We start from the raw sequence: 16,164 nt of genomic DNA, 5'->3' as shown, positions 1-16,164 counted from the left end.
CATTAAATGCCTTTTAGGGGAGGGGGGGTGTCAATTTGAAAGGTGGTCAATTCACAAAGTCTTGTAGAAGCGATGCTCCAAAGGTCAGCCTTGCAGGATAGGTATTGGAATTCACAGGACCGCAGGGGTTCAAGTGGAGCACCCATTAACTTGGATAAAACTAGGGACAGCAACTATCCTAGGGCAAGGGGGAAACATGTTAGTGTGTCCCTTCAGGAACCTCTTAGCCAAGGGTTGCGAGTGTCAAGATGCCATTGCTAGTGTAACGAACCAGTAGAGTCCAGGGCAAAAGTAACCGTTCTGAGTTCTTTATTGAGCTGGCATTCTTAGTCAGATACAGACGATGCGAGATCTGGAGCCCCAGATCTCGGTCAACAGCTTTTACAGAGTGTCAAAGCAGGTTCCCGCCAAGACAGTGTAAACAAGCCAGAGTTTCACACAGACTAGTAAGCAAGTAAGAGATAACCTAAAACAGCAAAATTCCCCTTCCCAGGCAGGGAGCCAGAAAGCTCAGGCGGGAACCTCTCAAGGTCGGAATGCACACACTCACCACAACCTTACAGCTGGGAGGGGGGAATTGCTGGAGAGCGCTTTAGCATTTGCAGGTGCTGCTGCTTTATCTGTTTCCCTGGCCTTGGAGCTTGGCGGCTGGGATGAGCCTTCAGGCTGGACTCTTTCTAACTGTCTCAGCTCACGTGTGGGGGTGGGGATTTGCTGCGACATATTATCAACTGCTTTGGCGCCTTTTCCCCAGATCTGTCTTCTGTCTTCAATAAAATCCTCAAACCCAACAAGTGAGTTATTGTCTGAACAGGGAAAGTGATAGCGAGCACATGGAAGAACTTTGTGTTGTGGTTTGCAGAGATGGCTGCTATATTCACCCTAATGGAGGAGACAGCCAATCCCTTTTTGGCTAAAACCAGAAGATAGTTCAACATGGACAGCTGAAGGGGTTGCCACCTCTGGTCTCTGCCAAATTGAGAAAGAGTCCCACTTTCTGTCACAGGAATAATGTGTGGAGGGCTTGCGTGCCTGCAGAATCACCTCACAGACACCCTCAGAGGTCGTTCCCTTATCAGCCGTACACGCCATGCTGTGAGTTGAAGCCTGGAGATATTGTGGTGTTACAAATCGCCTCGCACCTGTCAGACGCCGGGTCCGAAAATAACAGAACCTATAGAATTGCTCTAAAGTCTTTATTTAAAGTCGGAAGGTAAACATCAGCAAAGATGATTCTGAAGATCCCGTGTAAATCACTTGCCGCCACCACAGTCATACATTTGGTAAAGACCCTCAGGGCCCTGGCCAGACCAAAAGGGAGGGCAGTGAAATGGAATGCCTGCTCGTCATGCCTAAAGCTGAGGTATTTCCTGTGATCTGTGCAAATGGACACATGAAACTAAGCGCCCTTCAAATCAACAACAGCAAACCATGCATTTATTGCAAGTAACTCCAGGACAAGGATGTAGGTAAGGGGGATTTCTTGGGTTCAACTTCCCCATTAAATGTCCGAAGCTCCGCCCCCGCTTGTGGTTTTTTGTATTTTTAGTGTTTTTTTTCGGCTTTTGGCCTGCAGGGGTGCAGCACCAAATTTTCAGGGATTTATCAGGAAACCCTCCTGTTGATACCACCCACGTTTGGTGAGGTTTGGTTCAGGGGGTCCAAAGTTATGGACTCCCAAAGAGGGTGCCCCCTCTGCCCCACGGACTGCCTGCTCTGGTGGGGCAGAGGGGAGTCTTCCCTGCTCAGCGCTGACAGCTTCCATGGAGCGAGAGCCGGTGGCACCGAGCAGGCTGTTGCTGCCATCCCCCCTCTGCCCCATGGAGCAGGTGGCTGCCTGCTCCATGGGGTAGAGGGGTTTTCCCCTGCTTCGTGCAGCCAGCAACGGGCAGGCTGCGGCCGCCATTTCCCCTCCGCCTGACAGAGCAGGTGGCTGCCTTATCCGCCAGTCAGAGGGGGTTTCCCTGTCCTTCGGTCTGGTATCAGACGTGGCAACAGCAGTGTCCAGTGCTCTGGCCATCCTGAGCATCTGCTCACTGTAGAGTCTCAAGTCCTCGCTAGATGAAGCAGGATCAAGGTCACCCCAGTCATTATCAGGAGGGGTGCTAACAAGGCTCCCTGAGCAGAGAGAGACCTCAACTTCTCCTTCCTCTGCCTCAAACTCAGCTGCAGGGGGAAGCGCAGGCAGGAAGGGAAAGGCACTCTGAAAACCCTGTCAAGTCTCCAGGAGCAGCCAGGGTCGGAGGCTCGGGCGTCATAGAGGCAGCCCACTGATGCAAGAGTGTATATACCAGGGGAACTCTTATGGCCAAGGAACCTGCTGTCAGTTTGATGGCCCCCATTTCCTTGTCACCGACTGTCCAATTCAACTCAGAACCCACAAACTTTTTGGACATATAAGCACAGGGGGGTAATTTTCCAAACCCTCCCCCATCTGGAGGAGAGCCCTCCCCCATCACCAGGTCCGAGATGTCAACATGCACCACAAAAGGCTTATTGGGGTTGGCATGTTTTAGGGCAGTGGTGGCGAACCTTTGGCACTCCAGATGTTATGAACTACAATTCCCATCAGCCCCTGCCAGCATGGCCAATTGGGGGGTTGATGGGAATTGGGAATTGTAGTCCATAACATCTGGAGTGCCAAAGGTTCGCCACCATGGTTTTAGGACCAGCTTGGATGTGAAGGAGGCTTTTAAGGTGTCAAATGCTGCTTGGCAACGTTTAGTCCACAGTAAGGGGCTCCCGGCTTGCTGGCTGTCGGCCCCTTGTCCTTGGTGAGAAGAAAAGGAGGAGGAGGAGTTTGCATTTAAGAGGACACTGCCCAAATATATTGCATTTATGAGGACATGGCCCAAATATACAACATGCAGCACTTCATTAAGTTCATAAATACCCCTGGGGCACCACTGAGGCCGAAAGGCATGACCAGGTACTCAAAGTGACCAAACTGAGTATCGAAAGCTGTGAGGCCCTCCTGACCTTCGGCTATGCGTACTCGATAGTATGCCTCTTTCAAGTCCAACTTGGTGAACACCTTGCCTTGTCCCAGACACCAGCTTAATGTCAAGCCCTGGATCTGTTAACCATAACGAGCTCAGTGATCCTCTGATGGTGAGAATGATGGTTCCTCTGCAAACTATTCATTGTGGGAGGCTCCCAGATCCGCACCAACTTCATCTTTGGAACTGACTGCATGGTCCTCATCATCTGAATCTGACAAGGCTTTCCTTCACCAAGACTTTCCAATCCCACTGGATGGTTGACAGACCTCGGTTCCAACCAAGGTATGCACCTCACCAGCTCTGCCACCTGCTGCTGAAATACTGGCCATCCTAACAACTGCAACGGGTTCTTCCTCACCCATATGCTCAGCTCTGCCACTCGCTGCAACACTGGCCACTCTGTCTGTTGCACAGGTCTTGGTTTCGAGGCCCCCATCAGAACTGACACATCATCCCCATCCGACACATGGGCTGGTGAAAGAGACCTCAGCGAGGGAGTCCTCAGCACAGGCAAGGTCCCATCAAGCTCTCCAACTCCTTTTGCAGACCTGCCGTAGTCTTCTTAGGAGCCTCTTCCACTACTGACAACGACTTCTCATACAGATCTGCTTTTAACTTACAATCCCTATCAGCCTGTGTCTTTGTTGTAAACTTTTGGCAAACTTTATAGGACGAGACATTGTGGCCTTCTCCAAGGCACAACAAAGGACATGCTCATCAGTGTGAGTGATTTTTGCTGCACACTTGGTACATTTTTATTTATTTATTGGACTTTTATACCGCCCTATCCCCGAAGGGCTCCGGGCGGTGCACATCAAATAGTCACATATAAAAAAAACAGCTAAAACCTTTAAAAGCAGCGATAAAAATAAAGACTGATCATAATAACTAAGGTGAATAAAGTGGCGTCCAGCTACCCCATCTCTAAATCCTCTCTCAAGAGGGGGAAACGGCAAATCCCAAGATGGCAGGGGGCCCAGATGTAAAGGACCAAGGGGGGAGGGGGGCACCATCAGCGGCTGGTTCCTCCAAAGGCCTGGCGGAACAACTCTGTCTTGCAGGCCCTGCGGAATTCGGTAAGATCCCGCATGGCCCGGACAGCTGGTGGGAGAGCGTTCCACCAGGCTGGGGTCAGAGCCGTAAAGGCCCTGGCCCGCATGGAGGCCAGCCGTATCATCGAGGGGCCAGGGACCACCAATAGGTTGGCCTCCACTGAACGGAGAGGCTGTGCCGGGACATATGGGGTGATGCGGTCTCGAAGATACGAGGGCCCCGGGGCGCGTAAGGCCTTAAAGGTCATCACCAACACCTTGAAGATGATTCGGAACTCTACTGGGAGCCAATGCAGCTGGTGCAACATTTCTTAAACACCTCCAACTGAGCCATTCTGGCTGGTCCTAATATTTCGCCTCAGGCTGTGATTGGTATCTTCAGAGGCAGGTCAGGCTCTGACATGCTTCTCTCCATGGCACCAGGGCCAACGATGAGCCAGGGAGTCACTTCGTGAGGGGGAAAACGGGCGCTTCTGTGGAGCAAATATCACTCTCTCTCTCTAGCTGAGGCAGTTTCTGGTTCATGTTTAAGTGATAATTTTTTAAAATAAACATTTGTTCTTTTACAACAAAATTAACAATTCCAACATGGAAAGCTGCTACGAACGGTCCTTTTAAAGGCCTCATCTAGTCTAGTGGTACAAGGCCCCCTTTGCTTGCTAAGGCAACAAGGACACCCGAGGGACAGTGAGAGCAGCTCTTACCATCTTGGCTTCCTCCAGTGTGTGGTAGTGGAACTCTTCCTCCTCTAGCAGTGCCACGAAATGTAAGTGAAGGTGGCGGCTGGTCTCCACAAACTGCTGGATAAGTAGCAAATTCTGCTTTAACATGTCGTTTAAGGCTGACACGGCAGGACTGTATGTTGTCAGTTCTGTTACAGGAGACACAAGATCAAGATGAAAGAACTCCTGGCTGCAGCACTGTCGACTTTCACTCCCCCCCTCCTTTCTGGGGCATCACTTTGCAGAATGATTGCCATGGCTGCGCCTGGCACAGGCACAATGGTTCCTAGATCTCCCCTGGGTCTGCGTAACCCTCCCATGGCACGCTACTCTGTCCATGGGCCAGCTGAAGTAGTCTATTGGCAAGTAGTCTTGTTGGGGTGAGCCTGTGAACCCGGCAGAGCTTCAGACAGTGCACAGGAATGCCTGCGCCATCTGTTGCCCTCTGGGCAAGCAGACTCACCGGTCACAAGACCCCCGTGACTCACGGATCACAAGATGTCCTGGACAAAGGGACAAAAGTTGCATACCCCCAGGTATGGATTAGGCCCAGACAGGAACGTTTCCTCTTGCACGTCCGCAGCCCCTATGAGTCACGTATTGTGCAACATTCTTCCGCTCTCCCGCCTTCCCAAGAAACCCTAATAAAAGGTGCCAGGGACCGCCAGCTCGGCAGATTAGCCAGACCCACGGATCAGAGTAGCCAGATCCACGGATCACGCTATATCACCACTGGCTTCTCTCCACCGGATGATATTGCTGCGTCTCGCCTATTCGTTGCGTCGCCCGTAACGACTTCATAGTCTATTGGCAAAGACTCTTCTCTGTGCAAGCAACACACAGAAGGATGAAATTCCTAAGCAGAATTGTACCTATCTAAGACCACTAACTCCAATGCAGGACACTTTTTATGTTAGAAAAAAAGCTCTACGCAGGGCACTCACTGGTATGGTGCTCGTGGCTGGGGCCCAGCCAGGCAATGTGGGAGGTGTGCCCCTGCTGGATGGCACCTTCCAGGGCATCTGTGCTCACAACATGGCTGACGGTGGAGGGGCCTTCAACAATCCAGTCAACAGTAGCAGCAGCTGCGGAGAAGTTCAAAATACTCTTTGACTGGCAGGCAACACGCTGCCCTTATATTAACCTTGGGGATGCTGCGTTGTGCATTGAGATGGGCCAAACAACTCTAGAAACCTTGGCATGGATAAGGGCCATAAAGTACTGGCTGCATATACATTTTCTAGTGGGATCCAATAGCTATATTCCCTCTCTGTTATCAGATCACTTTATCTCAGAATGGTATACTTTGATCTTTAGAAAGGTTGAAGCTATTGGTTTCCCCTTGGAATCACTCCTTATGCTCACAAACTAGTGCCTTCAGACTAGTTAAGAATAGGCTCTTGGATCTTGATTTTCACAACTTCTGACTGCAAGCTGCCAAGACCACTGTCTGCCCTCCCTCGGTCACATTATTAATTCCTACAAGTGAAGGTAGAATTATGGCGGCAGCATATCTTCGTCTGCTGATTAATCCCACCCAGAGGAGAGCCTTGGCTGCTGCAAGATGTAATGTGCGGCCATCAGCTCTGCTGGAGGAAAGATTTAAGAATATGGAACGTTCTAAAAGAGCTTCTGGTTCACGTGATCCACGCTTAAAACAGCTGACTACCTTTTGTTTCTATGCCCTAAATAAAATAAGATACACATGAAATACATGAATTCCATTTTCTTGCAATGTTCTCAGTGGCATGAGTGTCATAAGATACCCAATCTCCTGAACAGCTCTGATGTGCTCTTTTGTGAAACTGTTGCATATTAACCTTGGGGGGAAAACCCCCTCCCCAAAACTTACTTTTTAACTCATGAGGTGCGAAGGAGGTGAACCTGTTGGGGTCTGTAATGTTTCTTCCTTCAAGTAGTGAAACTCCTCCTTACTGACTTCGGGAACGCTTTTGCCACCTCTGCCTTTGAGACTTGGTGCGGTGAGAGGATGGACTCCGAGAGTCCAGACTTGAGGCACTCCCCACCAACCCCTGTGTGTCCTCTGCATGATTGCCTCCCAAAGTCCTCAGACAGCGAGTCAAAGTCTTCCGAGTACTCTGTACTAGTGGGATTCTCTCGCCCACAACTGGGACATTCAACAGAACTCCCACTTAATTGCTCAGAGATTTCTGTCTCTTCTGGATACTCCTCAAGAGCGACGGCTCTTCTGGCTACGGTACTTGGGAGCTTAAAGGCACTCTGGATGTCAGCCAAAAACAACTCTGGTTCCAGTTCCATGCTTAAACTTCCAGATGTCTCCATCACTAGTGCCTAGAAAAAAAATGTATTCTTCCATGAGCACAAGTGTCTCTACAACAGAAGTGGAAGAAGGCAGGGACCGAGCAAACCACCTAAAACAGGGGTCTGCAACCTTTACCACCCAAAGAGCCATTTGGACCTGTTTTCCACGGCCCCGAAGATCTACCGAGCCGGAGAGGCAGCTCCACATGGAGCCGCCTCCGGTTCGGCCCCTCCACTCACCTCTCCTTCCAGCCCTACTCTGGAGGGCTGGAGGGACACGCCCACACTACACTCCGACCTCCCCTGGTGCCAAGCCGTGAGCTGCAGAGGGCGGCTGGGAAAGAGCCGGCGATGCTGCTCTGGAGCCGTAGGTTGCAGAGACCCCTGACCTGTGCCTGCAGCACAGCTGGTCCCCTGCAATACGAAGCTTCACTGCCACAGAAAATAATATTAGGGGGGCCACTCGCCTTCTGTTTCCCCCTCCCTCACCTAAGAGGCAGCTGCCCACAGATGCTACCAAAAAGTACTACATCCGGTACATTTTGGCTTGAGGCTAGACTTCCACCTAGGAGCCCCCAAGCCCAGCAAAGGTCTTACCTCTTCTTTTAACTCTTCCTTCTGGCCAGTCATACTGTATGCCAAGTCAGCAAGGCTCAAGACATTCACTTGGAAATCTGCTGGGGGGGGGGGAGGGAGGGGGAGGAGAGATTGTCCCTCAATAATGCAGCACTGAAATCCCCAACACTCCTCTCTTGCCCAGCCGCCCTGCCAAAGGCTGCCGGCGTCTTTGTCTATCCCCACAAGCAGGGCCGGAACACTCTCTTGTTGCAAACCTGCTTCATTTTGGCTGAGGCTGTGAGTGAGTGCCCCTCCCACGCGGGCGTAAGAGGTTAAGAGCTCGTGTATCTAATCTGGAGGAACCGGGTTTGATTCCCCGCTCTGCCGCCTGAGCTGTGGAGGCTTAGCTGGGGAATTCAGATTAGCCTGTACACTCCCACACACGCCAGCTGGGTGACCTTGGGCGAGTCACAGCTTCTCGGAGATCTCTCAGCCCCACCTACCTCACAGGGGGTTTGTTGTGAAGGGGGAAGGGCAAGGAGATTGTAAGCCCCTTTGAGTCTCCTACAGGAGAGAAGGGGGGGATATAAATCCAAACTCTTCTTCTTTTGAACAAACAAGAGAGGGTTTTTGGAGGCCAGAAGTTCTTTGTAGGATGGATGGCTGCTTCTGGCACAGGCACATGCCTCCCTTGCAGCTGTGCGGTTTCCGACACCTGCTTGCATGGGCATGGGCAGACTTGTTGGCAACCAGAGGCTCCCTCCAGCCACTTTCCCTCTTGAAATCAGTGGTCTTTGCCCACCCACCCGCCCACCTTGCACGGTTCCCAGATGCCAACCGTTAGAGGCGTGCAGAGCCTTCCTCTGGCAGAAGGCTCTCCTTTGCCCTTCTGTCTTTCCCTCTCTGGTGATCTCGCGACTCTCACCGCTGCTGGAGGAGCCTTGAAGGTCACCTGGACCCGAGAACAGCTCATCCAGAGACCTTTCAGCCAGAGAACTCCCGTAAACATCAGGGGAAGCTCTTCCTGCAAAGCTGTCGTTGATGGATGAAGTCAAGGAGTGGGAAGTCCCTCTGCTGTGGACTGGTGCACTCCCGCTTGGTGGGGAAAGAGTCCTGTGTAGGAGCTTTTCCAGATAACTTCTGCCAGGTGAAGGCGATCTTCTGCCAGGAGAAGGAGGAGTTTTTGCAGGCACACTGACCTGACTATTCAGGGAAGGCTGAAAGAGGGTAAAAAGGAAAGGGATTTGGGCGTCTTAGTGGATAGTTCCATGGGAATGTCAACTCAATGCATGGCAGCTGTGAAAAAGGCAAACCCCAGACTTGGGATCCAGGTGAGCTGATACTAAAACTGCAGCGGATTGTCATGCTCCTTATATAAAGTTATTGTAAAAGCGACTCCACTTGGAGTCCAACCAGTCTTGGTCACGCATCTCAAAAAGGATATCGAAGAGATAGAAAAAGTACAAAGAAGGGCAACGAGGATGATTGAGGGACTGGAGCACCTTCCTTAGGAGGAGAGGCTGCAGCGTTTGGGACTCTTTAGTTTGGAGAGGAGACGTCTGAGGGAGGACATGACTCTAAGTCTATGTAAAATTATGCATGGGGTAGAAAATGTTGACAGAGAGAAATTTTTTCTCTTTTTCCGCCACATGCTACTGTAGAACCAGGGGGCATGCGTTGAAAAGGCTGGGGGGGAGAATTAGGACTAATAAAAGGAAACACTTCTTCACTAGCGTGTGATTGGTGTTTGGAATATGCTGCCACAGGAGGTGGTGATGGCCACTAACCTGGATAGCTTTAAAAAGGGCTTGGACAGATTTATGAAGTCGATCTATGGCAGGGGTAGGGAACCTGCGGCTCTCCAGATGTTCAGGAACTACAATTTCCCACATCAGCCTCCACCATCAGCATGGCCAGTGTAGCCATGCTGGTGGTAAAGCTGATGGGAAGTGTAGTTCCTGGCATATGGAAAGCCGCAGGTTCCTGGGATCTGATCTCGGCTACCAATCTTGTTCCTCTTTGATCTCAGATTGCAAATGCCTCAGCAGACCAGGTGCTCGGGAGCAGCAGCAGCAGAAGGCCATTGCTTTCACAGTCTGCATGTGAGCTCCCAAAGGCACCTGGTGGGCCACTGCGAGTAGCAGAGAGCTGGACTAGATGGACTCTGGTCTGATCCAGCAGGCTAGTTCTTATGTTCTTAAGTTCTTAAGGGGCATGTGTATTTATTTCGCCAATATACAGCTTTGAAAAATATCAAAAGCAAAACATGGTTTCCCTATTATGGAAGAGCCAACCCAACCCTCTGTTGCCTAAATGCGCCAGTGGAAGAGGTATAACTCGATCAAAACAAGGCGCTCCCAATGGGGAAGCAAAGCCACTGCTTGCATCTCTTGCACGGAAGTCTACGGGACCTGTGTTGGTTTTGCACAGGCTGGAATGTGCGCATACTGTTCCAAATGAAAACAGAGACAAGTCGTACAAGTTGTGATCCCATCCACTGGGAAGTTAAGACATTGCTTCCATTTCAGAGGGTTTCTGGTTGCAGTTTCAAGCAGGAGATATTATTATTATTATAATTATTATTATTATTATGAAAGCAAAGAAGAGCGTTCCTCCTCCTAGCAGAATTTTACTTGTAAAAAAGCAGCTTCTTGGGAGAGTGCCATACAGAAAAAGAAGTACCAGCTGAGTATGTGCATACAAAGCCGAAAGAACCACTTCATTCCCATTTAGACCATTACCACAACAGCACAATCCTATCTATGGCCGTTTCCGCACGGCCACGATTGGGGTTGGGTCGGCGTACATGACGCCGACCCAACCCCCCTGGGACCGTTCCCAGAAACAACCGGGAAGACGGCGCTGTGGAGCACCAATTGCCCAGTTGACCTACCGTCGCTGCGGCCGTCCGGCGCATCGCCGAGGCCTGGGGACATGCCACCCCTGCCCTGTGCGACCGCTCCGGCGTCGCAGGGCAGGGGGCGTGTCCCCAGGCCTCGGCGACGCACTGGAAGCGACGCGAAAATCTACGGCCTAGATACCGACAGTTAACTGAGGAGGGAGGGCGCCGAGGAGCTGCTGCCATTTTACTGCGGCAGCGAATTACGAAGCCGCCCGTTTTAAAGTAAACCTCGCTGGGGAAGCAAGGTCGGAAAACGGCGGCTTCCCAGCAGCTGCGCCCCCTGTGCGAACAGCTCCCTGGGGACAGCGTTTTTGCCGTCCCCAGGGCACTGTTAAATGGCCCGTGTGGAAAGGGCCTATGTTTACTCAGAAAAAAGTCTCAATGTATCCAGTGGGTCTTCTCCTAGGTAAGCTAGAAGCCTCAGTATTGCAAACACAAAACCAAACAAAAACATTTGCATACTATCTTTCAATCCAATAACCACCTCCCCCGACAATAATTTTTTTCTCAATATTTTTATTTCTCAAAGTATTTTCTTATTCATTTTATGCTCATCTTCTAATACTTTCATTCTATTTAGAATATTCTGTTCCTTTCCCCTCTTATCTTTCTTTTGCTTAGCAGCTATTGCAATTAATTTTCCTCTTATGTACGCTTTACTTGTTTCCCACATTGTTATGATAGACATTCCATCAGCCTTAATTACTAAAGATGTTTTTATCTGAAATCCTGGAGTGTATTATGCATTCTAATGAGCAACAAGCAAGATAGCTTCAGGATTTTAAAAAGGAAATGTCTGCATAATACTTATAAGTTACAAGAGACTCTAAGGAGGAACTAATTAGTTCAAAAGCAGAATTAGTAAAAGAGCTGACCAACATCAGAGCAGACACCCGAAAGAACACACAGGAAATTGCCAAACTAAGTCAGTTGCAACAACAATCTGAACAATCTTTTAGAAAACCAATTTAAACACAGAGTAGCAAAGAATTGAGGTGTTAGAAATCCCAGTAAGAGGGGGAAAATAAGATTTAAGGAAGTAATGGAACTTGTTGGCAAATTTGATCCTGAAGGAAATTTTTGCAAACTATTACAAGACTTTTTAGAGAAGTTCCCATAAAAATCGACCAGATATATAGAATTAATTCCAGATACGTGCAGAAAAAGAAAGTGCCCAGAGATATCCTAGTGAAATTCGCGCACAAGAGAACAAGAAATAAGATTTTGGAAGTACTTCATGGTTACTCACATGCTAAATGGGTGGATCCCACCCCACACATGCACAAGCTTGCTAGTTGCACCCTTTACACTTGTTAACAGGCAAATGGTTCTTTTCTCCCACCCTGGACATCCCACAGGTATATATACTCCACTTGCTTTACTACCATCGAATCCTCTGAAGATGCCAGCCACTGATGCAGGTGACACGTCAGGAGAGAATGCTGCTAGAACACGGCCATACAACCCGGAAACCCCACAACACCCCAGTGATTCCGGCCGTGAAAGCCTTTGACAATACCTACAATATTTACCTCCAAAGACTGACACTGAGGCCATATGGCTCTCCTGGGGTTCTTCCTGATATTTTCTATTGAAATTTGACCCCTACAGACAAATCACGTGCCTGCGAAATCACAGGCAAGATCCTAATCTTGTTCTCTTTGCCAAAACATTTTCAGGTATGACATCAAAGGCACTGAATCTAGAGTAGCTTGCCAATTACCTTCCCCCCAGGTCTGGACTGGGAGATGCTCTTCTGCCTCTTATATGTACTGGAAGCATCATGTAGGCTTCCTGCATCTTCCTTCTCCCTGTCAAGGTCGACTCCGTCGCCCAGGGTCACGTTTCTGTTTTGGGCTGGATCAGGCACTGGGGCTCCCTTGAACTTGGCACCTGTCTGCCTGAACCTGAGCCCTCTGGCTGCCTGCTCACGGTCTTGGCTAGGCTTGCTCCAGGAGAGTTCTTCATCCGACAGCCTCTGAGGGGCAGCAGGGCTGCCCGTGCCCAACGCAGTCTTGCGCCTCTGGATCTTGTTCTCTATCTGTGCCAGTTTCCTGAGAATGGTGTTTGCTCTCCCCTGAGAGGCAGTGCCTGGGCTTGGCCTTGCAGCGGGAGGGAGCTCAGCTTGTCCAGCCACCAGGCCAGCATGGTTGATGATTCGGGACTTTTGCTTCGGGGACTGCCCATGAGGCTGTAGAGGTGCCGTGTCCACCTGGAAAGGGGAGAGGAAGCGGCTGCTGCTGCTCCATGGTGCCTCGCCAGATCTCTTGCCAGGCGCCATGGAGGCTGCTTGTGATCCCTACAAAGAAAGAAGAAGAAGAAGAAGAGTTTGGATTTATATCCCCCATTTCTCTCCTGCAGGAGACTCAAAGGGGCTGACAATCTCCTTGCCCTTCCCCCCTCACGACAAACGCCCTGTGAGGTGGGTGGGGCTGAGAGAGCTCCCAGAAGCTGTGACTAGCCCAAGGTCACCCAGCTGGCGTGTGTGGGAGTGCCCAGGCTAATCTGAATTCCCCAGAGAAGCCTCCACAGCTCAGGCGGCAGAGCTGGGAATCAAACCCGGTTCCTCCAGATTAGATACACGAGCTCTTAACCTCCTACGCCACTGCTGCTCCTGGAACCCACAAAGCACTCTGCACGTGTTCAGAGGCAAGGCCACCTAGTGTGGACACCAAGGTAAGGGAGCCAGCTGGTACACCAGAAGGATAAGGGTGGGGGGAGACCTCCAGACCTGTCTAGGTGGCGCGCCCAACCTCGTGCCAAGACCTCACGACTCGGGATGGCGTGACGTCACGTCGTCGCTTTTTGGAAATCCTCTACGTCACCTGCACGGCCCTCCCGGAACTCTGCGGCCCCGTCGCCCGCCGGCCCTGCGAACCTGCAGCTGCGCTCTTCCCTCCATGCCGCCGCCGCCGCCGCGTCGCCTAGCAACTGACTCGCTTTCCCCGCGCTACTCTTGGTCGAGGAGACAGCCAATCAGAGACAAGAATTTCTCGGGGCGCGTGACGGAAAAAGCTGGGAGCAGGGTGGGTGACGGGCGGGACGGTGGGCCTATCAGCGCCCGCTCTGATGCAGGGCGGGACTAGACGGCAGTAAAAGCGGCCCCCAAAAGGGAGCGCGAGGGAGCGGGGTCGGTTGACCAGTGGTGGCCGTTGGGCGGCGGCGGGGGCGGGGGCGAGATGCCGCTGCTGTTGCTACTCCCCCCGCTGTGTCTCCTCCTGGCGCTGCCCGAGCTCGGCACCGTCGTCCATTTCCGAGAGCAGTTTTTAGACGGAGGTGGAGGCCTGAGGCGGGGACTTCGTGTCACGTGGGGAGGGCAGCCAATGGGAATTGCCCTCTCCCAGGAATGGACGTTGCCAGTCTCCCGCTGGTGGCTGGAGGGTCCCCGCTTGGGCGGGTGGAGCCCCCCCCCTCCCCCGAACACCTTTCTTTGCTTTGCTCAAGAGACCGCAGCCGGGAGTTGGCACTTGACCCTGAGACTTGGGGGAGGAAAACGGGGGGTCCCCCTGAGCAGGGCCTGGGGTCTTTATGATGTTCTGTGGGGGGGGGGGTCATTCAAAGGGGTGGCAAAATGCTCATAATATGAGCTATGAATCATCCCTGCCATTACGTGATGGGTGCAGGGGCGTAACGAGGCAAACTGTAGCCCTGGGCAAAACCTGAGTTGGATCCCCCCCCCCCCCCCATGGATGTATCAGCACCAAAATGGTACCCCATCCCACATTCTTTGCTAAGGAGATGGGGGCTGCCCTTTTGAGGGTCCATAACTTTGGACCTCCTGAACCAGACTGCACCAAACCTTGGGGGTGACAGTCTCCAGATGATATCCTGAAATTTTGGTGCTGATACGTCCAAGAATGCTCCCCCTGCAAGAACATCCCGAAATTTGCCCAAGAATCTTCTGCATTGAGTTTTCGGCATTGCTGTCAATGGGGGTTGCAGGCAGGGGGGCACATTTCTGAAGGCACAGTCTCAAAACTTTCAGGGTCTCATCAGGAGACTGCCCTGTTGATACCCCCCAGGTTTGGTGCAGTTTGGTTCAGGGGGGCCAAAGTTATGGACCCTCAAAACTGTAGCCCCCATCTCCTGTTAGCTCCCATTGGAAACAATGGGGAATGGGGCACCCCCTTTGGGAGTCCATAACTTTGGACTCCCTGAACCAATCCTCACAAAACTTGGGGGGTAGCATAAGGACAGTCTCCTGATGGTACGCTGAAATTTTGGTGCCACTAGCCTATAAACTGCGCCCCCTGCAGGCCAAAATGGAAAACCACTAAAAATACCCAAAAACGAACCCAGCATTTTGATGCCCCCTACAAGGTGATGCCCTGGGCAGCTGCCCACCTTGCCCAATGGGCATTACGCCAGTGGATGGGTGGATTTTTCCACCAAGAATTCGTTTCCAAAAGTGGCTTCGAGCAGGTGGAAATAAATGCAGATGATTGTCCTTTGAAGCAGTTTTCACTGGGGCTGTCTGGCCCGTGGGGTTTGGGGGCATTAAGCACACTTGGCACCCACCTCTATAGTGGCTAACCAGCAAGCGTGGCGGTGAAGGCACAGCTGTCTACCTGGTCCCATTATGAACCCCAAGAAGTGTGCTGCAGTTCTTGCATAGGTCACATCCCAGCCTTCGATCACCCCCTCCTTTTGCATTCCTCCCTCTTCCCCCTTAAGGTTCTCACTCACCCGAGTGACCATCAGGACATGTTTGACTTGATTGACATGTATATGCAGTGAAGAAAAAATGGCAATAAATGTGTGCCATAGAAGAGACTGTTTGGGGTCAGATTTGTGTTCCGAGATACAAAAGAGAACAGCAGAAAGGGCAGGGGCAGCCGTTGGGGAGGGCTGGCCTGCAACCCACTTGCAGAAGAGACTTCATGACCCAGGATGGGAAGCCCTGCTTTAAAGTCCCCTCCGGGTTGATTGGGGAGGGGAGAGGTTTTGGGTGTGTTGGAGCCCAACTGGGCTATGACTTCTCTCTCCAGTAAATTCATTAGATAGTAGCTTGTGAGACTCAACGTTTTTTCCATTATGAGTTTTCGTGAATCAGAGCTCACTTCATCAGATGCAGTGAAAAGAAAATAGGTTCCTCATATTTTTCCTGAATATTAAAGAAGAGGATGGGAAAAAGGGTAAAGCTGAGCAAACAGAGGCCTGGTGTCATAAATCAAGTGTAATTCTTCTGCCCTTTCCGCTTGGGCCTTTTACAGCACCCTAGGGATGGCAAAAACACCGTCCCAGGGAGTTGTTCGCATGGGGGGCGCTGCTGTATCACAGCCGCGCCGCCCTCGCTTCCCCCCAGTGGCACAAAGCCGCCATTTTCCCACCTCGCTCCCCGAGCGAGGTATTTGGAAAACGGCGGCTTCCAGCCGCTGCCGTGCGAACGGCAGCGGCTGGAAGGCGCCATCCCCCCCTTTCTCGAATGACATACCTTCCCTGCAACCTTCTGGCGCGTCGCCCAGGCCTGGGGACACGCCCCCCCCGCCCTGCGACTCCAGAGCTGTCGCTCAGGGCAGGGGGGCGTGTCCCCTAGCCTGGGCGACGCGCCGGAAGGTCGCAGGGAAGGTACGTCGATTGGGCGACGGCACAGCGCTGCGCCATCTTCCCTGCCGTATACGCCGACACACACACACACACCCCAG

The 16,164-nt window shown here is 51.6% G+C and overlaps 2 protein-coding genes across 2 annotated transcripts in view; one reads left to right on the top strand and one right to left on the bottom strand.

Annotated features, from left to right (window-relative positions):
- Window positions 1-129: 129 nt before the first annotated feature.
- On the bottom strand, window positions 130-13,804 carry LG05H19orf44 (linkage group 05 C19orf44 homolog). Its single transcript, XM_048496626.1, has 11 exons — window positions 13,251-13,804; window positions 12,243-12,818; window positions 8,543-8,834; window positions 7,657-7,733; window positions 6,712-7,089; window positions 5,721-5,889; window positions 4,759-4,925; window positions 2,894-3,076; window positions 2,318-2,384; window positions 1,923-2,166; window positions 130-178 (listed from the first exon to the last, which is right to left on the bottom strand). Exons 2-11 carry the CDS (start codon window positions 12,798-12,800, stop codon window positions 130-132), a joined length of 2,184 nt encoding a protein of 727 aa, XP_048352583.1. The 5' UTR covers window positions 12,801-12,818; window positions 13,251-13,804.
- The window catches only part of CALR3 (calreticulin 3), an 18,414-nt gene continuing 15,897 nt past the window's right edge, over window positions 13,648-16,164 (top strand). The window contains exon 1 of the mRNA XM_048496464.1: window positions 13,648-13,795. Within this exon, the coding sequence (XP_048352421.1) occupies window positions 13,699-13,795 (97 nt within the window). The 5' untranslated portion in view covers window positions 13,648-13,698. The remainder of the gene's footprint in view (window positions 13,796-16,164) is intronic.

Source organism: Sphaerodactylus townsendi, linkage group LG05, assembly GCF_021028975.2.
Source record: "Sphaerodactylus townsendi isolate TG3544 linkage group LG05, MPM_Stown_v2.3, whole genome shotgun sequence".
Taxonomy (NCBI): Eukaryota; Metazoa; Chordata; class Lepidosauria; order Squamata; family Sphaerodactylidae; genus Sphaerodactylus; species Sphaerodactylus townsendi.
This window is presented reverse-complemented; position numbering and strand designations above follow the sequence as displayed.

Coding starts and splice junctions, on each gene's coding strand:
- LG05H19orf44 (XM_048496626.1), bottom strand. CDS start 12,800: ATGGCGCCTGGCAAGAGATCTGGCGAGGCACCATGGAGCAGCAGCAGC. Junction 7,090..7,656: donor AGGAAGAGTTAAAAGAAGAG/GTAAGACCTTTG, acceptor TTTTTTTTCTAG/GCACTAGTGATGGAGACATC. Junction 3,077..4,758: donor CACTGGAGGAAGCCAAGATG/GTAAGAGCTGCT, acceptor TATGGTTAACAG/ATCCAGGGCTTGACATTAAG.